This window comes from Scyliorhinus torazame, chromosome 5 (genome assembly GCF_047496885.1).
Source record: "Scyliorhinus torazame isolate Kashiwa2021f chromosome 5, sScyTor2.1, whole genome shotgun sequence".
Lineage (NCBI taxonomy): Eukaryota > Metazoa > Chordata > Chondrichthyes > Carcharhiniformes > Scyliorhinidae > Scyliorhinus > Scyliorhinus torazame.
The window spans coordinates 195,237,849-195,265,254 of NC_092711.1; the positions used below are offsets into that span (position 1 = coordinate 195,237,849).

Consider the following 27,406-nt stretch of genomic DNA (forward strand, 5'->3'; position numbering starts at 1 on the left):
AGGGATTCATCGTTGTACCTCCAGCCGACATTCAATCTCCAAAACCCAGCTCTCAAGCTGGTCAAACCAGTGTCACTTCCTAAGCGTGGCACAGGGGCACAGTGCAAAGGACCCGGGTTCGATTCCGGCCTTGGTTGACTGTGTGGAGTTTGCACTTTCTCCCCATGTCTGCATGGGTATCCTCCAGGTGCTCCGGTTTCCTTCAGTTCAAAGATGGGCAGGTTAGGTGGATTGGCTCTGCTAACTTGCCCCTCGGTGGGGTAACATGATTGGGCACAGGTAGGGTGCTCTTTCAGATGGTCGATGCAGGCTTGATGGCCTCCTTCTGCAGTGTAGTGAATCTATAAAATACGGTCATCCAGACAGCATGGAGCATCTTGGAATTCCCACACACTGCAGGCTGGGCAAAAAAACAGAACTGAGCTCCCCAGTCACATTTTTAGTAAAAAGACTCTTACGTTAAATTTATTTCTCAAATAGAAGAATTATTTAAGTTATTTATTTAAAAACCTAGAACTCTTACTTTTCCTTCATTAATGCTTGAAATTGGTGAACAATAACCTACCCACTACTCCCACTACTCACAAATCAGGGGCTGGATTCTGTGCTCCCCGACGCCAAAATCGTGTTCGGTGACGGGGCAGAGAATTTGTTTTGCCGCTGAAATCCGGAACAGCGCCGGTTATCAAATTCTTCGCCACCCGAAAATCGGCGTACACGTGGAGTACGTTGCGCCGAGTATTCACCACCTCAGGCCATTGCCTAAGGCCTGCCCTGCGATGCTCCGTTGCCGACCGGCCGAAATCCCGACGGCGTGGGACCCGTGTGGTCTCACCATCCGGGATCCTCGCGTGGCGGCTGCTGACTCAGTCCGGGGCCGTCACAGTTGGGGGAGGGCCGATCGGCAGGCAGGGGGAGCTTCATTTGGGGCTGGGGCAATGTAGGCGGGCAATGCAGGGCGGCCGATGAGGGGCACTATTTTGCTGGTCCAGGGTCACGGGCTGAGTTGGCCATGGAGCATGGCGCAGCCGCTGCAGGCCGCCGATGTGCGCATGCGCGGCCTCTGACCCGGAAGTACTGAGGGCCACATTGACAGCTAGAGCTGCGAGCTTTACGACGGCTGCCTGCTAGCCCCAGCAAAACGGTGAATCTGTGGCATTTTGACACCAGTTTTCCTAGTGTAAAAGACCACAGTTTTCAAGACAGCATGGGGAATTAGTCCCAGAAGCGGAGAATCCAGCCCCAGCTCTCTGCCTTGAAGCCTCCATTCCAGCAGCAGGGCACGACCATTCTCCAAAGGTTAAAAAGTAAGAAAGTAAAATAAGCTAAAAGCACCTCTTTCCATTCTGCATCAAGTTCCCACTATGCTCCAAATTTCCAGACACACCCAACCAATCTGATTGTGTCGCACTCAGGATGTAGCCTCTTTCCCAACTGCTCATGTCCAAATCTGACTTTTCACGTGCTCCCAACTGTCTCTTTCAGAAATAGAGCTGAGACGAGTCACTCCTCTTTAGCTTCAACAGGAATCAATACCTATTTAGACCGTAATAAGGCTTCAAGGGCGGTATTCTCCGCCCCCCCCATCCCGCCGGGTTGGACAATTCCCGGGGGGGGGGGGTGGGGGGGTGTGAATCCCGCCCCGACGCCGGCTGCCGTAGGGATTCACGCCATGCCAGTCGCGGGCTTTTGGCAGCGACCCCCCCGGCAATTCTCGGGGCCCCGATGGGCCGAGCACCGTCCGTTTTTGGCCAGACCCGCTGGCGTGGATTGGACATCGTCCCACACGGTGGAAATTGGCAGGTAAGTCGGTGCGGTCCACGGGGTGATCCGACCCCGGTGGGGGGGGGGGGGCCCACGGTGGCCTGGCCCGCAATCGGATCCCACCGATCTGCGGGCGGTCCTGTGCCGTGGGGGCACTGTGCCGGCGCGGAGAAGACATCCCCCTGCGCATGCACCAGAATATGCCGGCGGTTCTGCGCATGCGCTAACTCAGGCAGTCCCTTCGGCGCTGGCTGGCACGGTGCCAACTCCTCCGGCGCCGGCCTAGCCCCCAGAAGTGGGGAAAATTCCGCTACTTCCGGTCGGCCTGACGCAGGAGTGGATCGCGCCATTTTTGATGCTGGCGTCGGGCCATCGCGCCGATCGCGTAGATTCTTGCCTCTGATGTTTGACATTTAATGGTCACTCAATCAATTGAGTCATTTTTAACCTTTTATTTAACTTAAAAAGACTTAGCAGTTCAATTCCCAGGTTGGAAAAACTAGGGCTGTTCCCATTGGAGCAGAGTAGATTGAAGGGAAATTTGGTAGAGGTGGACAAGATTGTGACAAGATTGGATAAGGTGGACAAGGCTGATGGTCTAAAGGTTATAAAGCATAGATTTAAGTTTGTTGACAAGAGATACACAGAAAATGTGAGGTGAAGCTTTATTGAGCTGGAATTCACAGCCCATGAGGGAGATGGAAGCAGAGGAAATGAGCGATATCACAAGGAAATTGGATGAGTTTTTGAAGGAGATAAATATGTAGGGCTATGGAGATGGAATAGGACAGAGTGCACTGCAAAGGTCGAGCAGAGTATCAGTCAGTCAGTCTCCCAGATGATTTGTTATGCTCTAGGTGTAGCATAAACGGCTTCCTTGTGGTGCACTTGACAAAGGAAGGTCCAGACGTGGAGATAACTTCAACACGTTTATTAAACTATTTACACTTCTATTCCACGGGTTCGACACTACTGCTAATCCTACTATAGCTACCCAGACTGACTAACCAGTTGCTGCAATCCACGTGGTGGGAGTGATATTGAATCAACCCTGTGTCACTAGTCACTGACTGTCTTCACTGGAAAGAGGCAGATCACACTGGATTTGGTTTTGGGTAATGAACCAGGCCAGGTGTTGGATTTGGAGGTAGGAGAGCACTTTGGGGACAGTGACCACAATTCGGTGACGTTCACGTTAGTGATGGAAAGGGATAAGTATACCCCGCAGGGCAAGAGTTATAGCTGGGGGAAGGGCAATTATGATGCCATTAGACATGACTTGGGGGGGATAGGTTGGAGAAGTAGGCTGCAAGTGTTGGGCACACTGGATATGTGGAGCTTGTTTAAGGAACAGCTACTGCGTGTTCTTGATAAGTACGTACCGGTCAGGCAGGGAGGAAGGCGTCGAGCGAGGGAACCGTGGTTTACCAAAGAAGTGGAATCTCTTGTTAAGAGAAAGAAGGAGGCCTATGTGAAGATGAGGTGTGAAGTTTCAGTTGGGGCGCTTGATAGTTACAAGGTAGCGAGGAAAGATCTAAAGAGAGAGCTAAGACGAGCAAGGAGGGGACATGAGAAGTATTTGGCAGGTAGGATCAAGGAAAACCCAAAAGCTTTCTATAGGTATGTCAGGAATAAAAGAATGACTAGGGTAAGAGTAGGGCCAGTCAAGGACAGGGATGGGAAGTTGTGTGTGGAGTCTAAAGGGATAGGCGAGATACTAAATGAATATTTTTCGTCAGTATTCACTCAGGAAAAAGATAATGTTGTGGAGGAGAATGCTGAGACCCAGGCTATTAGAATAGATGGCATTGAGGTACGTAGGGAAGAGATGTTGGCAATTCTGGACAGGCTGAAAATAGATAAGTCCCCGGGGCAGGATGGGATTTATCCTAGGATTCTCTGGGAAGCCAGGGAAGAGATTGCTGAGCCTTTGGCTTTGATTTTTATGTCATCATTGGCTTCAGGAATAGTGCCAGAGGACTGGAGGATAGCAAATGTGGTCCCTTTGTTCAAGAAGGGGAGTAGAGACAACCCCGGCAACTATAGACCGGTGAGCCTCACGTCTCTTGTGGGTAAAGTCTTGGAGGGGATTATAAGAGACAAGATTTATAATCATCTAGATAGGAATAATATGATTAGGGATAGTCAGTATGGCTTTGTGAAGGGTAGGTCATGCCTCACAAACCTTATCGAGTTCTTTGAGAACGTGACTGAACAGGTAGACGAGGGTAGAGCAGTTGATGTGGTGTATATGGATTTCAGTAAAGCGTTTGATAAGGTTCCCCACGGTAGGCTATTGCAAAAAATACGGAGGCTGGGGATTGAGGGTGATTTAGAGATGTGGATCAGAAATTGGCGAGCTGAAAGAAGACAGAGGGTGGTGGTTGATGGGAAATGTTCAGAATGGAGTTCAGTTACAAGTGGCGTACCACAAGGATCTGTTCTGGGGCCGTTGCTGTTTGTCATTTTTATCAATGACCTAGAGGAGGGCGCAGAAGGGTGGTTGAGTAAATTTGCAGACGACACTAAAGTCGGTGGTGTTGTCGACAATGTGGAAGGATGTTGCAGGTTACAGAGGGACATAGATAAGCTGCAGAGCTGGGCTGAGAGGTGGCAAATGGAGTTTAATGTAGAGAAGTGTGAGGTGATTCACTTTGGAAGGAATAACAGGAATGCGGAATATTTGGCTAATGGTAAAATTCTTGAAAGTGTTGGTGAGCAGAGGGATCTCGGTGTCCATGTACATAGATCCCTGAAAGTTGTCACCCAGGTTGATAGGGTTGTGAAGAAGGCGTGTTGGCCTTTATTGGTAGAGGGATTGAGTTCCGGAGTCATGAGGTCATGTTGCAGCTGTACAAAACTCTGGTATGGCCACATTTGCAGTATTGCGTACAGTTCTGGTCATCTCATTATAGGAAGGACGTGGAAGCTTTGGAACGGGTGCAGAGGAGATTTACCAGGATGTTGCCTGGTATGGAGGGAAAATCTTATGAGGAAAGGCTGATGGACTTGAGGTTGTTTTGGTTAGAGAGAAGAAGGTTAAGAGGAAACTTAATAGAGGCATACAAAATGATCAGGGGGTTGGATAGGGTGGACAGTGAGAGCCTTCTCCCGTGGATGGAAATGGCTGGCACGAGGGGACATAGCCTTAAACTGAGGGGTAATAGATATAGGACAGAGGTCAGAGGTAGGTTCTTTACGCAAAGAGTGGTGAGGCCGTGGAATGCCCTACCTGCAACAGTTGTGAACTCGCCAACATTGAGGGCATTTAAAAGTTTATTGGATAAACATATGGATGATAATGGCATAGTGTAGGTTAGATGGCTTTTGTTTTTTGACTTCCCATGTCGGTGCAACATCGTGGGCCGAAGGGCCTGTACTGCGCTGTATCGTTCTATGTTCTATGTATGTGGTGTCCTTTATATATGGGTTGGTGTAATGCCCTCCTGTGGTCGTGTCACCTCTGTGTGTATCGTGAATGTCTAACTGATCTATTGGTTGAGTGTGTGTGTGTGATGTCTCTGGTGCTCCCTCTAGTGTCTAACTAGCCTACATGTATTTACATTAACCCCTTGTGTATTTACAGTGATGCACATCAGCACACCAGACAGTAATGCCTCTGTGATATTATCTTTCACTCCTGTTAGAGCAGCATCTGCCTCTGATGACACCAGCTCGGAGCTGCAGAGAGTAGCTGCAATGGACCAAGGAGGACTGTTCTCACGGAATTCATTCCAAGGTCAAGGAGCCCTGTCCAGGTAAATGCAACCGGAGAAACCGATAAGGCTGCCAGCAAACAGAGAAACGTTCCTCACACCATTCCCTCACAATCACCCAGACTCTCGCACCACTCCCCGCCGTCGCCCTCGCTCCACTCACCCGCCGTCGCCCTCGCTCCGCTCACCCGCCGTCGCCCTCGCTCCGCTCCCCGCCGTCGCCCTCGCTCCGCTCCCCGCCGTCACCCTCGCTCCGCTCACCCGCCGTCGCCCTCGCTCCGCTCCCCGCCGTCGCCCTCGCTCCGCTCCCCCGCCGTCGCCCTCGCTCCGCTCCCCCGCCGTCGCCCTCGCTCCGCTCCCCCACCGTCGCCCTCGCTCCGCTCCCCCGCCGTCCCCCTCGCTCCGCTCCCTCCGCTCCCCTGCCGTCGCCCTCACACCGCTCCCCCACCGTCGCCCTCACTCCGCACCCCCACCGTCGCCCTCGCTCCGCTCCCCGCCGTCACCCTCGCTCCGCTCACCCGCCGTCGCCCTCGCTCCGCTCCCCCGCAGTCGCCCTCGCTCCGCTCCCCCCGTCGCCCTCGCTCCGCTCCCCCGCCGTCGGCCTCGCTCCGCTCCCCCGCCGTCGCCCTCGGTCCGCTCCCCCGCCGTCGCTCTCGCTCTGCACCCCAGACGTCGCCCTCGCTCCGCTCCCCGCCGTCGCCCTCGCTCCGCTCCCCCACCGTCGCCCTCGCTCCGCTCCCCCGCCGTCCCCCTCGCTCCGCTCCCTCCGCTCCCCTGCCGTCGCCCTCACACCGCTCCCCCACCGTCGCCCTCACTCCGCACCCCCACCGTCGCCCTCGCTCAGCTCCCCTGCCGTCGCCCTCGCTCCGCTCCCCTGACGTCGTCCTCACACCGCTCCCCCACCGTCGCCCTCGCTCCGCTCCCCCGCCGTCCCCCTCCCTCCGCTCCCCCACCGTCGCCCTCGCTCCACTCCCCTGCCGTCGCCCTCGCTCCGCTCCCCTGACGTCGCCCTCGCTCCGCTCCCCTGACGTCGCCCTCACACCGCTCCCCTGCCGTCGCCCTCACACCGCTCCCCCGCCGTCGCCCTTGCTCCGCTCCCCTGCCGTCGCCCTCACACCGCTCCCCTGCCGTCGCCCTCGCTCCTCTCCCTCTGCTCCCCTGCTGTCGTCTTCGCTCCGCTCCCCCGCCGTCGCCCTTGCTCCGCTCCCCTGCCGTCGCCCTCACACCGCTCCCCCACCATCGCCCTCGCTCCTCTCCCTCCGCTCCCCTGCTGTCGTCTTCGCTCCGCTCCCCCGCTGTCGCTCTCACTCCACTCCCCCGCCGTCACTCTCGCTCCGCTCCCCTACACACTGACTCACTCTGGGGTACAGTTGTTGTCTTTCTGACCACTCTCACACCTAGGATCTTGTCAAACATCCTATTCCCATCAACGACTCAAAAGATTCAATCAAGTTAGTCAAACGCAAGTTTCCCTTAAGAAATTCATATTGATTCACAAGCTGAATACATTCATGGAATCATAGAATCCCGACAGTACAGAAGGAAGCCATTCTGCCCACTAAGTCTGCACCGACTCTCTTACAGAGCACCCTACTCAGGTCCACACTCTCACCCTATCCCCATAACCCAATAGCACCACCTAACCTTGGACACTAAGGACAATTTAGCATGCCCAATACACCTAACTTGCACATCTTTGGACTGTGGGAGGAAACCGGAGCACCCAGAGGAAACCCACGCACACACGGGGAGAGCATACAAACTCCATATAGTAAGAAGTCTGACAACACCAGGTTAAGACTTCTTACTGTGCTCACCCCAATCCAACGCCGGCATCTCCACATCAAAACTCCATATAGACAGTCACCCAAGGCTGGAATTGAACCCACATCCCTGGTGCTGTGTGGCAGCAGTGCTAATCACTGTGCCACCATGCCGCCCAGGTCTGGTGATTGACTCACTTTCAAAGATGCTGAACTCCTTCCTCTCCTCAAGTTTTATTTAACTATTGGAAAGGTCTAAACCATTGTCATAAGTGGCCACCATGAACACCATTTCCTCATCACTGCCTGACCCTGATCAGGATTGTTCACCTACTTGACCCCGAGATGAGCTTCTAACCACATATACACCATCTCTATACCGCCACGCAATAATATTGCATGACCTAACCCCCAATCTGCTGCTGAGATTCCCACCTTGTCCATTTTACCTGTACTCTTTCTTGTTCTCCCGGCTGAGTTTGCTTCATCCTACATAAAATTGAGCTCATCTGAAACACCTGCTTCTAACCTTAATTTAAGCACATGTTAAACCCTGTGTCTCTCTCTCGCTCTCACTCTGTGTCAACCCTCTCTCTCTCTCTCACTCGCCCTCACTTCCTATGCTAATATCTCTCTCTCTCTCGCCCTCTCTCCGTGTTAATCCCTCTCTCTCTCCCTTGCTCCCTATGTTAATCCCTCTCTCTCACCCTGGCTCCTACTTAATCCCTCTCTCTCTCTCACCTTCAGTCCCTGTGTTAATACCTCTCTCTCACCCTCACTCCCTGTGTTAATCCCTCTCTCTCTCACCCTCACTCTGTGTTAATTTCTCTTTCGCCCTCCATCTTTGTTAATCTCCCCTCTCTGACTCTCTCTCTCACCCTCACTCCATGTTAATCCCTCGCTCTCTCACCGTCACTCCATGTTAATCCCTCGCTCTCTCAACCCCACTCCATGTTAATCCCTATCTCTCGCACCCTCACTCCATGTTAATCCCTCTCTCTCTCACCCTCACTCCATGTTAATCCCTTTCTCTCTCCCTCTTTGCGTTAATCTCTCTCACTCTGTCACCCTCAATCCTTGTGTTAATCTCTCTCTCTCAGACAAGAGCAAAGAAAAGCACAGGAACGGGCCCTTCAAGCCTGCCCTGACCATGGTGCCTGTGCAACCTAAAATCTTCTACACCTCCGGGGTCCGTATCCCTGTATTCCCATCCTATTCATGTTTTTGTCAAGACGCCCATTAAACGCCACTATCTTACCTGCTTCCACCACCTCCTTCAGCAACGCTTTCCAGGCACCCATACTCTGTGTAAAAAAACTTCCCTCGTACATCTCCTCTAAACTCTGCCCCTAGCACCTTAAACCTCTGTCTCCAATAATTGACTCTTCCACCCTGGGAAAAATGCATTACCTCACATTTGGCTGGATTAAACTCCATTTGCTATCTCTCATCTAAATCTCCAATTGATCTGTATCCTCTAACCGTCCTCATCGCTATCCGCAATTCCACCAACCTTTGTGTAATCCGCAAATTTACTAATCTTACGATTCACTCTCATCCTCACTCCGTGCTAATCCCTCTTTGTCTCTCTCACTCATCCTCACCCTGTATGTTAATATCTATCTCTCACCTTCGCTCCCATGTATTAATCTCTCTCTTTCACCCTCACTCCTGTGTTAATCTCTTGCTCTCTCTCTCTCTCTCTGTCACTCTTTCTCTCTCTGTCACTCTGTCACTTTCTCTGTCACTCTGTCACTCTTTCTCTCTCTGTCACTCTGTCACTTTCTCTGTCACTCACTCTCTCTCTCTCTCTCTGTCACTCTCCCACTCTGTCACTGTCACACCTTGTATGTTAATCTCTCTCTCTTGAGTTATTTTCCTGTACTACGATAATAAGTGAATCAGTGTACAACAGAACATCTAGTTCAAGACTAGTTATTTAATGTTGAATAAACTGTGGGTAGATTAAACTAATGCCAACTAAACTGTGGAGTTTCTAACCATGCCACTAACAGCTCCTATAACTCTGATCAAGACTGGTTTTGTCTGGTTTCAATACCCTGTTCCTATTTTATGACACCTAGCGGTCGGAGGCTTTATACACTTGTAATATACTCTTGTTACATACACTGTTACTGCATAACATTACATCTTGCGCTCTTGTATCACTCTCAGGATAGTTCGCCTGGTGGTTGTCCTGAGGGATTGGGCCCACAAAAGTCTGCGGGAACGGGAGCAGCGACCAGACTCATTCCTGGAACGGTTTCGGGGTCCTGAGCTGCGGCCAGTAGTCAGCAGTGTGAGCAACACCACTGCCCAGGAAGAGGGGCAAACGAGAAAGAAAAGGCGAGTCATGTGTAAGCTCCAATGTAACATAGCATAGGTCTCCCAGTCAGCCAGATGGTTCTGGGCCTTCTTAGTCAGATATCCAATGAGTGTTAAATGCTCAGTGGCAAATAGTATCTGGGAGTGAGCCATTCAACATACCTAAGTGAGTGTCTTACATGAACATTTGCTACTGCTCTTCGGGTAGGGTTTAAACTAATTTGTCAGGGGGTTGGGAAAATGAGTTGTAGTCCAGAAGCCAGTGTGAGAGTAGTGACGTACTGAGGAGGGTATCAAGGTCGCAGGAGTGTACCAGCAGACAGAAAGGTGGGTTGAAGTGTGTCTACTTCAATGGAAGGAGCATCCGGAATAAGATGGGTGAACTTGGAGCGTGGATTGGTACCTGGGACTACGATGTTGTGGGCATTACGGAGACATGGTTAGAACAGGGACAGGAATGGTTGTTGGAAATTCTGGGGTATAGGTGTTTCAGTAAGAGTAGGGAAGGTGGTAAAAGAGGTGGAGGAGTAGATTTGTTAATCAAGGATAGTTTAACGGCTGCAGAAAGGCAGTTCAAGGGGGATTTGCCTACTGAGGTAATATGGGCTGAAGTTAGAAATAGGAAAGGAGCGGTCATGTTGTTAGGAGTTTTCTATAGGCCCCCAAATCGTAATAGAGATGTGGAGGAAGAAATTGCAAAACAGATTACGAATAGGTGTGGAGGTCTCAGGGCAGTTGTCATGGGTGACATTAACTTTCCAAATATTGGTTGGAACATCTATAGGTCGAACAGTTTGGATGGGGCAGTTTTTGTACAGTGTGTGCAGGAGGGTTTCCTGACACAATATGTGGATAGGCCGACAAGAGGTGGGGCCACATTAGATTTGGTACTGGGTAATGAACCGGGCCAAGTGTCAGATTTGTTTGTGGGCGAGCACTTTGGAGATAGTGACCACAATTCGGTGTCTTTCACTATTGCAATGGAGAGGGATAAGGCCATACGGCAGGGCAAGGTTTATAATTGGGGGAGGGGTAATTATGATGCGATTAGGCAAGAATTAGGGAGCATAAGATGGGAACAGAAACTGTCAGCGAAAGGCACAAATGAAAAGTGGAGCTTGTTCAAGGAAAAATACTGCGTATCCTTGATAGGCATGTCCCTGTCAGGCAGGGAGGAAATGGCTGTGTGAGGGAACCATGGTTCACAAAAGTGGTTGAATGTCTTGTCAAGAGGAAAAAGGAAGCATATGTAAGGATGAGAAAACAAGGTTAAGTTAGGTCGCTTCAGGGTTACAAGGTAGCAAGGAATGAGCTAAAAAAAGGGCTGAGGAGAGCTAGGAGGGGTCAATAGAAGTCTTTTGCAGGTCGGATCAAGGAAAACCCCAAGGCTTTTTACTCTGATGTGAGAAATAAAAGAATGACCAGGGTGAGGTTAGGGCCGGGCAAGGACAGTAGTGGGAACTTGTGCATGGAGTCGGAAGAGATAGGAGAGGCGTTGAATGAATACTTTTCTTGAGTGTTCACCAGGGAGAGGGGCCATGTTTTTGAGGATGAGAGTGTGATACAGGCGGGTAGGCTGGAGGAGGTAGATGTTCTGAGGAAGGATATATCAGCAATTTTGAAAAACCTTAGTGTCGACATGTCCCCTGGGCCAGATGGGATATATCCTAGGATTCTTTGGGAGGCAAGGGATGAGATTGCAGAGCCTTTGGTTTTGATCTTTGGGTCCTCATTGTCCACGGGGATAGTGCCAGAGGACTGGAGAGTGGCGAATGTTGTTCCTCTGTTCAAGAAAGGGAATAGGAATGACCCTGGTAATTATAGGCCAGTTAGTCTTACTTCGGTGGTCGGTAAGTTAATGGAAAAGGTCCTGAAGGATAGGATTTATGACCATTTGGAAAGATGCAGCTTAATCCGGGATAGTCAACACGGATTCGTGAAGGGTAAGTCTTGCCTCACAAATTTGCTTGGATTCTTTGAGGAGGTAACTAAGTGTGTAGATAAAGGTAGAGCAGTTGATATCATATACATGGATTTTAGTGAGGCGTTTGATAAGGTTCCCCATGGTTGGCTCATGAAGAAAGTAAGGAGGTGTGGGATAGAGGGAAATTTGGCCAATTGGATAAGTAACTGGCTATCACATAGAAGACAGAGGATGGTGGTGGATGGAAAATTTTGCAGACTGGAGACCAGTTACCAGCGGTGTACCACAGGGATCAGTGCTGGATCCTCTGCTATTTGTGATTTTTATCAATGACTTGGAGGAGGGGGCTGGTGGGTGGATCAGTAAATTTGCTGATGACACCAAGATTGGTGGAGTAGTGGATGAGGTGGAGGGCTGTTGTAGGCTGCAAAGAGACATTGATAGGATGCAGAGCTGGGCCGAAAAATGGCAGATGGAGTTTAACCCTGATAAGTGCGAGGTGATTCATTTTGGGAGGAAAGATTTGAATGCGGATTACAGGGTCAACGGCAGGGTTCTGAGGAATGTGGAGGAACAGAGAGATCTGGGGGTTCATGTCAACAGATCTCTGAAGGTTGCCACTCAAGTGGATAGAGCCATGAAGAAGGCCTATAGTGTGTTAGCGTTTATTAACAGGGGGCTTGAGTTTAAGAGCCGTGGGGTTATGCTGCAACTGTACATGACCCTGGTGAGACCACATTTGGAGTATTGTGTGCAGTTCTGGTCACCTCACTATAGGAAGGATGTGGAAGCATTGGAAAGAGTGCAAAGGCGATTTACCAGGATGCTGCCTGGTTTGGAGGATAGGTCTTATGAGGAAAGGTTGAGGGAGCTAGGGCTTTTCTCTTTGGAGCAGAGGAGGATGAGAAGTGATTTAATCGAGGTTTATAAGATGATGAGGGGGGATAGATAGAGTGGACATTCAGAGACTATTTCCTCAGGTGGATGTAGCTGTTACATGGGGGCATAACTATAAAGTTCAGGTGGGAGATATAGGAGGGATGTCCGAGGTAGGTTCTTTACTCAGAGAGTGGTTAGGGTGTGGAATGGACTGCCTGCTGTGATAGTGGAGTCGGACACTTTAGGAACTTGCAAGCGGTTATTGGATAGGCACATGGAGCACATCAGAATGACAGGGAGTGGGATAGCTTGATCTTGGTTTCGGACAAGGCTCAGCACAACATCAAGGTATGAAGGGTCTGTTCTGTGCTGTACTGTTCTATGTAACTGTGTCAGTTTATTGGGCTCTTTCTACTCCCACGGCACTAGCTTCACGCTTTGATTGCATTTCCTTTTCCATGTTGCAGGAAGCACTCTGTGTTTGTGATGGACCCTGCAGAGAATGTGTATTACCACTGGCTGGCTGTCATCACACTGCCTGTTATCTATAACTGGTGTTTCCTGGTGGGCAGGTAGGCAGGTATCTGTATCTATACTATACTAATCGTACTGAATGTAGGTCATTGGATGAGGCACCTTCAGCCACTGGTGAGACAGTTTGTGAAGTGACACACAAGGCAGTTCATTGAGAAAAGCTGACATTGAGACTATAGATTATCCCCACACTGCATCATAGTGTTCCGACTCAGTTGCATGTGAAACTAGCAGCATTCTGGCTCAAAATCCCAACTCACCACACTCATTTCTCAGGCAGTAATTTGGAGACTAGCCTTCCATTCTGAAAGAGAAAAACCAACTTACTTTTATGTACAAGCAAAATACTGAAATCTGAAATCAAACCATAAAACGCTGCATAAATTTAGCAGGTCTGGCTGGGTCTGGGGAGAGGGAAACAGTCAATGGGCGCTATTACCAGCCTCGTCATAGAATCATAGAATCCCTACAGTGCAGAAGGAGACCATTTATAAGAACATAAAGAACATAAGAACTAGGAGCAGGAATAGGCCATCTGGCCCCTCGAGCCTGCTCCACCATTCAATGAGATCATGGTTGATCTTTTGTGGACTCAGCTCCAGTTTCCGGCCCGAACACCATAACCCTTAATCCCTTTATTCTTCAAAAAACTATCTATCTTTATCTTAAAAACATTTAATGAAGGAGCCTCTACTGCTTCACTGGGCAAGGAATTCTATAGATTCACAACCCTTTGGGTGAAGAAGTTCCTCCTAAACTCAGTCCTAAATCTACTTCCCATTAGGCCCATTAGGTTTGCACCGACCCTCTGAAAGAGCACCCAACGTAGGCCCTTTCTCCAGACAGTCACCCAAGGCCGGAATTGAACCTGGGTCTCTCGGCTGTGAGGCAACAGTGCTAACTACTGCTAACGACTTAGGGTCGTGATGAGGCCGTTGAATCTTGTGAGACCTTTCACAAGATTCACGATGCTCGATGACGCGTGAGATGTAACTGAACCTTGCAAGACGTCGGTAGATCCAGAGATCTCTCCATCGCTGGGTGAGATCAGAGCATTTAAATATGCTTGCACCAGATTCTCTGGGCTCCCGGGAAGAAGTAACAACCTCCCCCGCGAGGCCTAGACCAGGTGCCGTTTAGTACTGGTTCTCCAGGCATAACGGCGATCACATCACCTCCATCAGCGACGAACAGTGGCAGCTGTATGGATCATCTACAAGATGCACTGCAGTAACTCACCAAGGTTCCTTCGACAGCACCTTCCAAATCCACGACCACTGTCATCTAGAAGGACAAGAGCAGCAGATACTTGGGAACCCCACCCAAGTCACACACCACCCTGACTTGGAAATATATAGCTGCTCCTTTATTGTCGCTGGGGCAACATCCTGGAACTCCCGCCCTAAAGGCACAGTGGGTGTACCTACACCTCAAGGACTGCAGCGGTTCAAGAAGGCAGCTCACCACCACCTTCTGAGGGACAACTAGGGATGGGGAATGAATGCTGACCTAACCAGCAATGCACACATCCTGTAAATGAATTAAAAAAAAACATACATCTCAGATTTCCTGTCTAATGCTATTCCCAACATCATCACTGCAGTTTGGTGGTCTGTATACCACCCCAACAAATGTTCTTTGCCCCTTGATGTTTCTTAATTCGGCCCAGGCAGATTCCACATCATCTGTCCTGATATCTTTCCTCAATACTGTATAAATATCAATAATGCAACTCCACCACCTTTTTCTTTCTGTCTGTCCCTTCCTAAAAACAGAATAGCCCTCAATGTTTAGTTCCCATCCTTGGTCACATTGGAACCATGTCTCCGTAATCCCAATTATATCATAACCCTTCACATCTATCTGCACGCTAATTATTCCACTTTATTTTGAATGCCACGTGCGTTCAGGTACAAAACCTTAAGGCTAGTCCTTTTAACGGTCCTTGTCCTGTTCCTACTATTTTTTACAGTGCCATTATCTGATACAGGCTCTTGGTTTCTCTGCTTATCAGTTCTGTTATTCTCCTTTCTATCTTTTTCTCTTAACTTGATTCCCCCTGCTCTGAATCCTTCCAGAGGTTCCCCTGCCATATTTGTTTAAACCCTCCCCCACCGCTCTAGCAAGTACTGCACACCCCCCGCCCCAAGGACATCAGTCCCGGCCCTGCCCAGATGTAACCTGTCCAGTTTGTACAGGTCCATCTCCCCCAGAACCGGTCGTTGTGCGCCATGAATCTGAAACCCTTCCCTCACACCATCTCTTCAGCGAAGTATTCATCCGATACATCCTACTATTTCTATGACTAGCACATGGCACTGGTAGCAATCCTGAGAACATGACCTTTGAGGTCCGACTTCTCAACTTTCTTCCCAACTCCCTATATTCTGCTTTCAGGACCTCATTCTTTTTTAACCTATGTCATTGGTACTGACATATACTAGAACCATAGAACATAGAACATAGAACAATACAGCGCAGTACAGGCCCTTCGGCCCACGATGTTGCACCGAAACAAAAGCCATCTAACCTACACTATGCCATTATCATCCATATGCTTATCCAATAAACTTTTAAATGCCCTCAATGTTGGCGAGTTCACTACTGTAGCAGGTAGGGCATTCCACGGCCTCACTATTTGCGTAAAGGCTGGCTTATCAAACCACTGGCTGTTCACCCACATCCTCCAGAATGTCCTGTAACCACTCCTTGAGCCTAGCATCAGGGAGGCAACATACCATCCTGGAGTCCCGTTTTCAGCCACAGAAATAGCTATCTATTCCCCTTCCAATCAAATCCCACATGTATCTGTATGGTTACCTGGAGATGTTCAGCTTCTGACCCAGGGAGACATATGGCTGGCCGATTGCACCCATCCAAAACTTCCTTGATGTGATGAGTGAGGCAATGCTGAAGTTTGTTCACACTGCCTGCATCCACTTGTTGCTGTGCTGCATATGATTCTTCATGAGGATCACTACACTTGGAGGGATTCCTCGCTTTGTGCCTGGGGCTGCAGTGCCTCAAGTAACTCTGATGGATACCCACATGTTGAGCTGCTGAAACATCTACTGCTTTGCTGATGATACTCAAGGCTCTCAATCTTCCTGGAGATGAGCATCACTGGCCGTCTCCTCAATTCCTCGAGGGGAAGAGGCTACAGCTGTCACTGCCTCTGTTACCTCCTCCTGTGCATCTGTGTGGTGCCCATGTGTGTTGCCCATTCATGTGTACGCTGGAATAACTGTCTATTGTTTTTAGATGGCACGGGATTCTTGGAGCTCTCCAGTGTAGCAGGATGACACCTATGTCGTGTTGGGTGTTCCGATACACAAACGATCCAACACGGTTGTAGGTGGTACAACTCTGTTTTATTATTCTGTACAATAATAACTATTAACTTCTGGCTGTGGTTCGTACTTCACCAGCTAACCTGTGGACCCAGCCCGAGCACTATCTTAGTGAGGCACTCAGCACATGGTGTGTGCCTGAGTGGCACGGTGTGAGCTCTGTGCTCTGAGCTATCTCCTGGGAGAATGAGCGGGAACTGTGGTGTTCCCTGTTTTATAGTGCGTGTGCTCTCACTGGTGATTGGCTGCAATGTTGTGTGTGTGTTGGTTGGTCCACCTACCTGTCTATCAGTGTGTGTGTGTGATTGCATCATGATATGTTAATGTGGATATCATGACATCCCCCCTTTTCACAAGGATATGTGCCAATATGGTAATAAATATTGGTGTGTACTGAGTGCATCTGAGTATGTGAATTGTGTGCAATCTCGAGCTGGCAGGACCCCATGGCCAGGATAACGTTTCCGTTATAATTGGATGGCAGAATCGGTGGTTTAACCTTCAAGGTGTGGAAGGTTGACCGTGCAATGAGATTGGCGGAGGCACCAGAGTCTGAGCGGAATGTGATTGGTGATCGGTTGACCGTTAGGGTGGCACACCATTCATCGCCCGGATTAATGCTGTGCACTGGCATCGGCTGGTGGGTCCGACTTGGGGACATCCGGTTCTTGTTTATTACCGCAACACGGAAGGGTTCCCGGTCGTCGGTATCACCGGTCTGCGCGTCGTCAGGGTATGACTCGGTGTATGGGGGCTGAATGGCCCGCATTTCCCTGCGAGGCTGGCGGAATTGCGGAGAGTTGGCAGGTTGAGCCGCTCGACAGCAGGCAGCGTAGTGTCCCATCCAGCCACAGCGGAGGCATTGTCGCGCTTTGGCCGGACATTGCCGCTTTAAGTGTGCGGATCCACAGTTGCCGCACATCATGACGTCATGGCGTTCGTTGCGCCACCGCGCATGCGCAGTTCGGTCCTGCGTAGAGCGCACCTGCGCATCCCGTCCCTCTGCGTTGGCGTCCCCTCTTTTGGCACATACAAGCGCGGGAGGCACGCAAAATGGCCGCCCTTGTCCGGGCCGCGGGCCGGGAGGAACTCAATCGACTGGACCCGCTCGGCCTCGTAGGACCCCTGCCGTGCCGATTCGGCTGGCCTGGATTTGGGAGTACCGGCTGGTCGCATTTTCGTGGAGGACGCAGGTCTCGATGGCGGTGGCTAGGGTGAGGCGCTTTATTTTGAGGAGCTGCTGGCGTAGGGTGTCTGAGGTGACCCCAAAAACTATCTGATCCCGAATCATGGAGTCGGAGGTGGCCTCATAGCCGCAGGACTGTGCGAGGATATGGAGGTGTGTCAAATAAGATTGAAAAGGCTCATCCTTACCCTGCAGGCGTTGCTGGAAGAGGTACCTCTCGAAGCTCTCATTAACGTCCATGCTGAAGTGTTCCTCTAATTTTAGATTGACCGTCTCGTACTTCGTCTTGTCCTCGCCTTCCGCGAATGCCAGGGAGTTGTAGATGTGGATGCTGTGTTGCCCCGCCGTGGAGAGGAGGAAGGCGATCTTCCTGGTGTCCGATGCATTTTCCCTGTCTGTGGCTTCTAGGAAGAGTTGGAAGCGCTGTTTAAACAGCTTCCAGTTGATGCCAAGATTTCCAGCAATCCGGAGCGGCTGCGGCGGGTTGATGGTTTCCATGGCGAAGGGTCTGAAGAGGTGCAGGTAGGTCTCACAGTCGCTGGCGAGTTTCCAATCGTGGTATCATGTCGTGTTGGGTGTTCCGGTACACAAACGAACCAACACGGTTGTAGATGGTACAACTCTGTTTTATTGTTCTGTACAATAATAACTATTAACTTCTGGCTGTGGTTCGTACTTCACCAGCTAACCTGTGGACCCAGCCCTAGCACTATCTTAGTGAGGCACTCAGCACATGGTGTGTGTCTGAGTGGCACGGTGTGAGCTCTGTGCTCTGAGCTATCTCCTGGTAGAATGAGTAGGAACTGTGGTGTTCCCTGTTTTATAGTGCGTGTGCTCTCACTGGTGATTGGCTGCGATGTTGTGTGTGTGTTGGTTGGTCCAACTACCTGTCCATCAGTGTGTGTGTGTGATTGCACCATGATATGATAATGTGCATATCATGACAACCTACTAGGGTGGCACAGTGGCACAACCAGCTTTGACAAAGAGTCATCCAGACTCAAAACGTTAGCTCCCTTCTTTCTCCACGGATCTGCTGAGATTGTCCAATATTTTCTGTTTTTGTTGCAGGTTAGGTGGATTGTCCGTGATAAAATTGTCCCTTTGTGCCCAAGGATGTGCTGGTTAGGTGGGGTTGCTGGTTAGGTGGGGTTATAGAAATTGGGCGGGGGAGTGGGCCTGGATGGGGTGCTCTTTCAGAGGGTTGGTGCAGACTCGATGGCTGAATGGCCTCATTCTGTACTCTAGGGATTCAATGATTCTACTTCTGCTGTACCTGCTGGAGAGATATTGTTTAAACGAAATGGCGGCATGGTGGTACAATGGTTTTCACTGCTGCCTCACAGTGTCAGGGACCTTGGGTGAATGTCTGTGTGGGGTTTGCACATTCTCTCCGTGTCTGTGTGGGTTCCCTCTGGGTGCTTCAGTTTCTTCTTACAGTCCAAGGATGTGCAGGTTAGGTGGATTGGCCATGATAAATCCCCTCTTAGTGTCCAAAGATTTGGAGGTTAGGTTATGGGGTTACCGGGATAGGACGGGGTGGACAGGGAAGGGGACATGCATAGAGTGCTCATTTGAAGGGCCGTGCAGACCCGATGGGCCGAATGGCCTCCTTCTGCACTGTAGTGACTCAATGATTCTATGAAACAGATGCTACTTCAACTAATTCCTTGGTCAGGAATCCCCTGATGTGGGTGCCACGATGATGGAGGGGATGACGGAACATTCATGGCCGGAATTCTCTGAGACCGCGGCGGGTCGGAGATTCGCCTGGGGGGCGCGTGAATCGCGCCACGCCGCCCCAGCGCTGGCCCGTCGATTCTCTGCCGCCGATTTTCGTGCACCCGTGGGATCGCCGCCGCGCCTGTCGGGGGCGCCTGTTGAAAGCGGCCCCTCTGGGCCTCGACGGGCCGAGTCCTGCCGGGGTCGGTTAAATATGGCCTCACCCGGCGGGACCTCGGTGATCTGGCTGCAGGGGCTGTCCTGGTAGGGAGCGGGGGGATCTGACCCCGGGGGAGGCCTCCACGGTTGCCTGGCCCGCGTTCGGGGCCTACCGATCGGCGGGCGGTCTAGTTCCGTGGGGAGCCTATGTTCCTCTGCGCCAGCTGTGCCGCACATGCGCAGACTCGCGCCGGCCGTAGCGCGCATGCGCAGACTCGTGCCATCTATGGCGTGCTGGTTTTCGGGTGCCGGAGCTGTGGACACCACTCCGGCGCCATACTAGCAGCCTTGGAAGGGGTGACTACCTGCCACTTGAGGCCCGTTGATGCCGGAGTGGTTCCTGCCGCTTTTCACGGCGGCGTCAGAACTTGGCCGCGGGATTGGAGAATCACGGCCCATAGCTTTTACATCTGCTTTGTCTTGACCCGTCTGATTTTAGACGAGAAGACAGAGGAGCAGAATTAGGCCACTCGGCCCATCGAGTCTGCTCCGTCATTCAATCATGGCTGATATTTTACTCATCCCCATTCTGCTACCTTCTCCCCATAATCCCTGATCCCCTTGTTAATCAAGAGCCTATCTATCTCTGTCTTAAAGACACTCAGTGATTTGGTCGCCACAGCCTTTTGCAGCAAAGAGTTCCACAGATTCACCACCCTCTGGCTGAAGAAATTCCTCTTCATCTCTGTTTTAAAGGATTGTCCCTTTAGTCTGAGTTTATGTCCTCTGCTTCTAGTTTTTCCTACAAATGGAAACATCCTCTCCACATCCACTCCATCCAGGCCTCGCAGTATCCTGTAAGTTTCAATCAGATCCCCCCTCATCCTTCTGAACTCCAACGGGTACAGACCCAGAGTCCTCAACCATTCCTCATACGACAAGCTGTTCATTCCAGGGGTCATTCTTGTGAACTTCCTCTGGACCCTCTCCAAGGCCAGTACAAATAAAGATTATTGATTTTTTAATTTATCCTTCCTTAGATAAGGGGCCCCAAACTGCTCACAATACTCCAATGGGTCCTGACCAGAGCCTTATGCAGCCTCAGAAGTACATCTTGTATTAGGGATGGGAACAGTGTTCGGGAACTGGAGCTGGAGCTGGATGAACTGAGGATCATCCGGGAGGCAGAGTCGGTTATAGATAGAAGCTACAGGGATGTATGTTTCTCCTAAGAATGAAGGTAGCTGGGTGATGTTTAAAAGGAGGGGGAAGAAGCAGTCAGTGCAGGGATCCCCTGCGGTTGTTCCCCTCAATAACAGGTATACCGTTTTGGATACTGTTGGGGGTCGGTACGGGGGGGGACACCTACCAGAGGTAAGCCACGGTGACCAGGTCTCTGGCACTGAGTCTGTCTCTGTGGCACAGAAGGGAAGGGGGGAGAGCAGGAGAGCATTAGTTATTGAAAACTATAGTTAGAGGTACAGATAGGCAGTTCTGTGTCAACAATAGAGGCTTACGGTTGGTGTGTTGCCGCCCGGGTGCCAAGGTCCGTAACGTCTCTAATCGTGTTTTCAGGATCCTTAAGGGGGAGCAGCCAAAACGGCGTAAATCAGACGGGCATCGCGCCGCCCCAAAGCTGCGGCATCCTCCGCATCTTTGGGGGCCGAGCCCCAACCTTGAGAGGCTAGGTCGGCGGCGGACGAATTTCCACCCCGCCAGCTGGCGGAAAAGGCCTTTGGTGCCCCGCCAGCTGGCGCGGAAATGACATCTCCGGGCGGCGCATGCGCGGTAGCGTCAGCTGACAGCCGCTGACAGCTTCCCACGCATGCGCAGTGGAGGGAGTCTCTTCTGCCTCCGCCGTGGAGGAGACCGTGGCGGAGGCGGAAGGGAAAGAGTGCCCCCACGGCACAGGCCCGCCCGCGGATCGGTGGGCCCCGATCGCGGGCCAGGCCACCGTGGGGGCACCCTCCGGGGCCAGATCGCTCCGTGCCCCCCCAGGACCCCGGAGCCCGCCCGCGCCGCCTTGTCCCGCCAGTAAGGTAGGTGGTTTAATTTACGCCGGCGGGACAGGCATTTTAGCGGCGGGACTTCGGCCCATCCGGGCCGGAGAATCGAGCGGGGGGGGGGGCCTGCCAACTGGCGCGCCGCGATTCCCGCCCCCGACGAATATCCGGTGCCGGAGACTTCGGCAACTGGCGGGGGCGGGATTCACGCCAGCCCCCGGCGATTCTCCGACCCGGCGGGGGGTCGGAGAATCTCGCCCAAGGTTGGTGAGCTTGAAGCATGGATTGGTACCTGGGACTGTGATGTTGTGGCCATTACGGAGACGTGGATAGAACAGGGACAGGAATGGTTGAGTTGGAGGTTCCGGGGTTCAGATGTTTCAGTAAGATTAGGGAAGATGGTAAAAGAGGTGGAGGAGTAGCATTGTTAATCAAGGATATTAATGGCTGCAGAAAGGCAGTTTGAGGAGAATCTGTCTTCTCAGGTAGTGTGGGCTGCAGTTAGAAATAGGAAAGGAGTGGTCACTTTGTTAGGAGTTTTCTATAGGCCCCCAAACAGTAACAGAGTTGCGGGAAATGATTGCAATTCAGATTTTGGATAGGTGCGGTAGTCACAAGGTAGTTGTCATGGGTGACTTTAACTTTCCATATATTGATTGGAACCACGATAATTCGAATAGTTTGGATGGGGCTGTTTTTATCCAGTGTGTGCAGGAAGGTTTCATAGAATTAGAATTTACTGTGCAGAAGAAGGCCATTCGGCCCATCGAGTCTGCACTGGCTCTTGGAAAGAGCACCCTACCCAAGGTCAACACCTCCCCCCAATCCCCATAACCCAGTAACCCCACCCAACACTAAGGGCAATTTTGGACACTAAGGGCAATTTATCATGGCCAATCCACCTAACCTGCACATCTTTAGACTGTGGGAGGAAACCGGAGCACCCGGAGGAAACCCACGCACACACGGAGAGGATGTGCAGACTCCGCACAGACAGTGACCCAAGCCGGAATTTAACCTGAGACCCTGGAGCTGTGAAGTAATTGTGCTATCCACAATGCTACTGTGCTGCTGTAGCATTGTGAGGAATAAAAGAATGACCAAGGTGAAGTTAGGGCCAGTCAAGGACAGTAGTGGGAACGTGTGCATGGAGTCTGAAGATGTAGGAGAGGCCCTAAATGAATACTTTTCTTCAGTGTTCACAAAGGAGAGGGGCCGTGTTGTTGAGGAGGATAGTGCGATACAGGCTGGTAGGCTGGAGAAGGTAGATATTCGGAAGGAAGATGTGTGAGAAATTCTGAGAAGCCTGAGGATAGATAAGTCCCCTGGGCCTGATGGGATATATCCTAAGATTCTTTGGGAGGCGAGGGATGAGATTGCAGAGCCTTTGGCTTTGATCTTTATGTCCTCACTGTCTACAGGAATAGTGCCAGAAGACTGGAGAGAGGCGAATGTTGTCCCCTTGTTCAAGAAAGGGAATAGGTATAACCCTGGGAATTATAGGCCGGTTAGTCTCAATTCGGTCATAGGTCAATTATTGGAAAGGGTCCTAAGGGATAGTATTTATTATCATTTGGAAAGATACAGCTTAATCCAGGATAGTCAGCACAGATTTGTGAGGGGTAAGTCTTGCCTCACAAGTTTGATTGTATTCTTTGAGGAGGTAACTAAGTACATAGATGAAGGTAGAGCAGTTGATGTCGTATTCATAGATTTTAGTAAGGCGTTTGATAAGGTGCCCCATGGTCGGCTCATGCAGAAAGTAAAGAGGCATGGCACAGAGGGAAATTTGGCCGATTGGATCAGTAACTGGCTATCACGTAGAACATAGAACATAGAAAAATACAGCACAGAACAGGCCCTTCGGCCCACGATGTTGTGCCGAACCTTTGTCCTAGATTAATCATAGATTAACATTGAATTTACAGTGCAGAAGGAGGCCATTCGGCCCTTTGAGTCTGCACCGGCTCTTGGAAAGAGCACCCTACCCAAACTCAACACTTCCACCCAACACCAAGGGCAATTTGGACATTAAGGGCAATTTATCATTGGCCAATTCACCTAACCCGCACATCTTTGGACTGTGGGAGGAAACCGGAGCACCCGGAGGAAACCCACGCAGACACGTGGAGGACGTGCAGACTCCGCACAGACAGTGACCCAAGCCGGAATCGAACCTGGGACCCTGGAGCTGTGAAGCAATTGTGCTATCCACAATGCTACCGTGCTGCCCTTGAGAACAAATAAATCTACGCTATCATTTTACTGTAATCCATATACCTATCCAATAGCTGCTTGAAGGTCCCTAATGTTTCCGACTCAACTACTTCCACAGGCAGTGCATTCCATGCCCCCACTACTCTCTGGGTAAAGAACCTACCTCTGATATCCCTCCTATATCTTCCACCTTTCACCTTAAATTTATGTCCCCTTGTAATGGTTTGTTCCACCCGGGGAAAAAGTCTCTGACTGTCTACTCTATCTATTCCCCTGATCATCTTATAAACCTCTATCAAGTCACCCCTCATCCTTCTTCCTTCTAATGAGAAAAGGCCTAGCACCCTCAACCTTTCCTCGTAAGACCTACTCTCCATTCCAGGCAACATCCTGGTAAATCTTCTTTGCACCTTTTCCAAAGCTTCCACATCCTTCCTAAAATGAGGCGACCAGAACTGTACACAGTACTCCAAATGTGGCCTTACCAAAGTTTTGTACAGCTGCATCATCACCTCACGGCTCTTAAATTCAATCCCTCTGTTAATGAACGCGAGCACACCATAGGCCTTCTTCACAGCTCTATCCACTTGAGTGGCAACTTTCAAAGATGTATGAACATAGACCCCAAGATCTCTCTGCTCCTCCACATTGCCAAGAACTCTACCGTTAACCCTGTATTCCGCATTCATATTTGTCCTTCCAAAATGGACAACCTCACACTTTTCAGGGTTAAACTCCATCTGCCACTTCTCAGCCCAGCTCTGCATCCTATCTATGTCTCTTTGCAGCCGACAACAGCCCTCCTTACTATCCACAACTCCACCAATCTTCGTATCGTCTGTAAATTTACTGACCCACCCTTCAACTCCCTCATCCAAGTCATTAATGAAAATCACAAACAGCAGAGGACCCAGAACTGATCCCTGCGGTACGCCACTGGTAACTGGGATCCAGGCTGAATATTTGCCATCCACCACCACTCTCTGACTTCTATCAGTTAGCCAGTTCGTTATCCAACTGGCCAAATTTCCCACTACCCATGCCTCCTTACTTTCTGCATAAGCCTACCATGGGGAACTTTATCAAATGCCTTACTAAAATCCATGTACACTACATCCACTGCTTTACCTTCATCCACATGCTTGGTCACCTCCTCAAAGAATTCAATAAGATTTGTAAGGCAAGACCTACCCCTCACAAATCCGTGCTGACTATCCCTAATCAAGCAGTGTCTTTCCAGATGCTCAGAAATCCTATCCTTCAGTACCCTTTCCATTACTTTGCCTACCACCGAAGTAAGACTAACTGGCCTGTAATTCCCAGGGTTATCCCTAGTCCCTTTTTTGAACAGGGGCACGACATTCGCCACTCTCCAATCCCCTGGTACCACCCCTGTTGACAGTGAGGATGAAAAGATCATTGCCAACGGCTCTGCAATTTCATCTCTTGCTTCCCATAGAATCCTTGGATATATCCCGTCAGGCCCGGGGAACTTGTCTATCCTCAAGTTTTTCAAAATGCCCAACACATCTTCCTTCCTAACAAGTATTTCCTCGAGCTTACCAATCTGTTTCACACTGTCCTCTCCAACAATATCGCCCCTCTCATTTGTGAATACAGAAGAAAAGTACTCGTTCAAGACCTCTCCTATCTCTTCAGACTCAATACACAATCTCCCGCTACTGTCCTTGATCGGACCTACCCTCGCTCTAGTCATTCTCATATTTCTCACATATGTGTAAAAGGCCTTGGGGTTTTCCTTGATCCTACCCGCCAAAGATTGTTCATGCCCTCTCTTAGCTCTCCTAATCCCTTTCTTCAGTTCCCTCCTGGCTATCTTGTATCCCTCCAATGCCCTGTCTGAACCTTGTTTCCTCAGCCTTACATAAGTCTCCTTTTTCCTCTTAACAAGACATTCAACCTCTCTTGTCAACCATGGTTCCCTCACTCGACCATCTCTTCCCTGCCTGACAGGGACATACATATCAAGGACACGTAGCACCTGTTCCTTGAACAAGTTCCACATTTCACTTGTGTCCTTCCCTGCCAGCCTATGTTCCCAACTTATGCACTTCAATTCTTGTCTGACAACATCGTATTTACCCTTCCACCAATTGTAAACCTTGCCCTGTTGCACGTACCTATCCTTCTCCATTACTAAAGTGTAAGTCACAGAATTGTGGTCACTATCTCCAAAATGCTCCCCCACTAACAAATCTATCACTTGCCCTGGCTCATTACCCAGTACTAAGTCCAATATTGCCCCTCCTCTGGTCGGACAATCTACATACTGTGTTAGAAAAGCTTCCTGGACACACTGCACAAACACCACCCCATCCAATATTTGGGAAGTTAAAGTCGCCCATGACTACTACCCTATGACTTCTGCACCTTTCCAAAATCTGTTTCCCAATCTGTTCCTCCACATCTCTGCTACTATTGGGGGGCCTATAGAAAACTCCTAACAAGGTGACTGCTCCTTTCCTATTTCTGACTTCAACCCATACTACCTCAATAGGGTGATACTCCTCGAACTGCCTTTCTGCAGCTGTTATACTATCTCTAATTAATAATGCCACCCCCCCACCTCTTTTACCACCCTCCCTAATCTTATTGAAACATCTATAACCAGGGACCTCCAACAACCATTTCTGCCCCTCTTCTATCCAAGTTTCCGTGATGGCCCCCACATCGTAGTCCCAAGTACCGATCCATGCCTTAAGTTCACCCACCTTATTCCTGATGCTTCTTGCGTTGAAGTATACGCACTTCAACCCATCTCCGTGCCTGCAAGTACCCTCCTTTGTCAGTGTTCCCTTCCCCACTGCCTCATTACACGCTTTGGCGTCCTGAATATTGGCTACCTTAGTTGCTGGACTACAAATCCGGTTCCCATTCCCCAGCCAAATTAGTTTAAACCCTCCCGAAGAGTACTAGAAAACCTCCCTCCCAGGATATTGGTGCCCCTCTGGTTCAGATGCAACCCGTCCTGCTTGTACAGGTCCCACCTTCCCCAGAATGCGCTCCAATTATCCAAATACCTGAAGCCCTCCCTCCTACACCATTCCTGAAGCCACGTGTTCAACTGCACTCTCTCCCTATTCCTAGCCTCGCTATCACGTGGCACCGGCAACAAACCAGAGATGACAACTCTGTCTGTCCTGGCTTTTAACTTCCAGCCTAACTCCCTAAACTTGTTTATTACCTCCACACCCCTTTTCCTACCTATGTCGTTGGTACCAATGTGCACCACGACTTCTGGCTGCTCACCCTCCCACTTAAGGATCCTGAAGACACGATCCGAGACATCCCTGGCCCTGGCACCCGGGAGGCAACATACCTTCCGGGAGTCTCGCTCGCGACCACAGAATCTCCTATCTATTCCCCTAACCATTGAATCTCCTACAACTATTGCTTTTCTATTCTCCCCCCTTCCCTTCTGAGCCCCAGAGCCAGACTCAGTGCCAGAGACCTGGCCGCTAGGTCCTTCCCCCGGTAGGTCATCCCCCCCAACAGCATCCAAAACGGTATACTTGTTTTGAAGGGGAACGGCCACGAGGGATCCCTGCACTTTCTGCCTGTTTGTTTTTTTCCCCCTGACTGTAACCCAGCTATTCTTGTCCTGTACCTTGGGTGTGGTTACCTCCTTGTAACTCTTCTCAATCATCCCCTCTGCCTCCCGGATGATCCGAAGTTCATCCAGCTTCAGCTCCAGTTCCCTAACACGGTCTTTGAGGAGCTGAAGTTGGGTGCACTTCCCGCAGGTATAGTCTGTGGGGACACCGGTGGTATCCCTCACCACCCACATCCTACAGGAGGAGCATGTAACTGGCCTAGCCTCCATCCCCTCTTACCTGACAGAAT

General features: G+C 50.5%; 1 protein-coding gene across 1 annotated transcript in view; it reads left to right on the plus strand.

Annotated features, from left to right (window-relative positions):
* The window catches only part of LOC140420860 (cyclic nucleotide-gated channel alpha-2-like), a 128,305-nt gene that overhangs the window by 77,712 nt on the left and 23,187 nt on the right, over nt 1-27,406 (plus strand). The window contains exons 3-5 of the mRNA XM_072504952.1: nt 5,412-5,522; nt 9,419-9,593; nt 12,843-12,943. Coding sequence (XP_072361053.1) covers nt 5,412-5,522; nt 9,419-9,593; nt 12,843-12,943 — 387 coding nt within the window. The remainder of the gene's footprint in view (nt 1-5,411; nt 5,523-9,418; nt 9,594-12,842; nt 12,944-27,406) is intronic.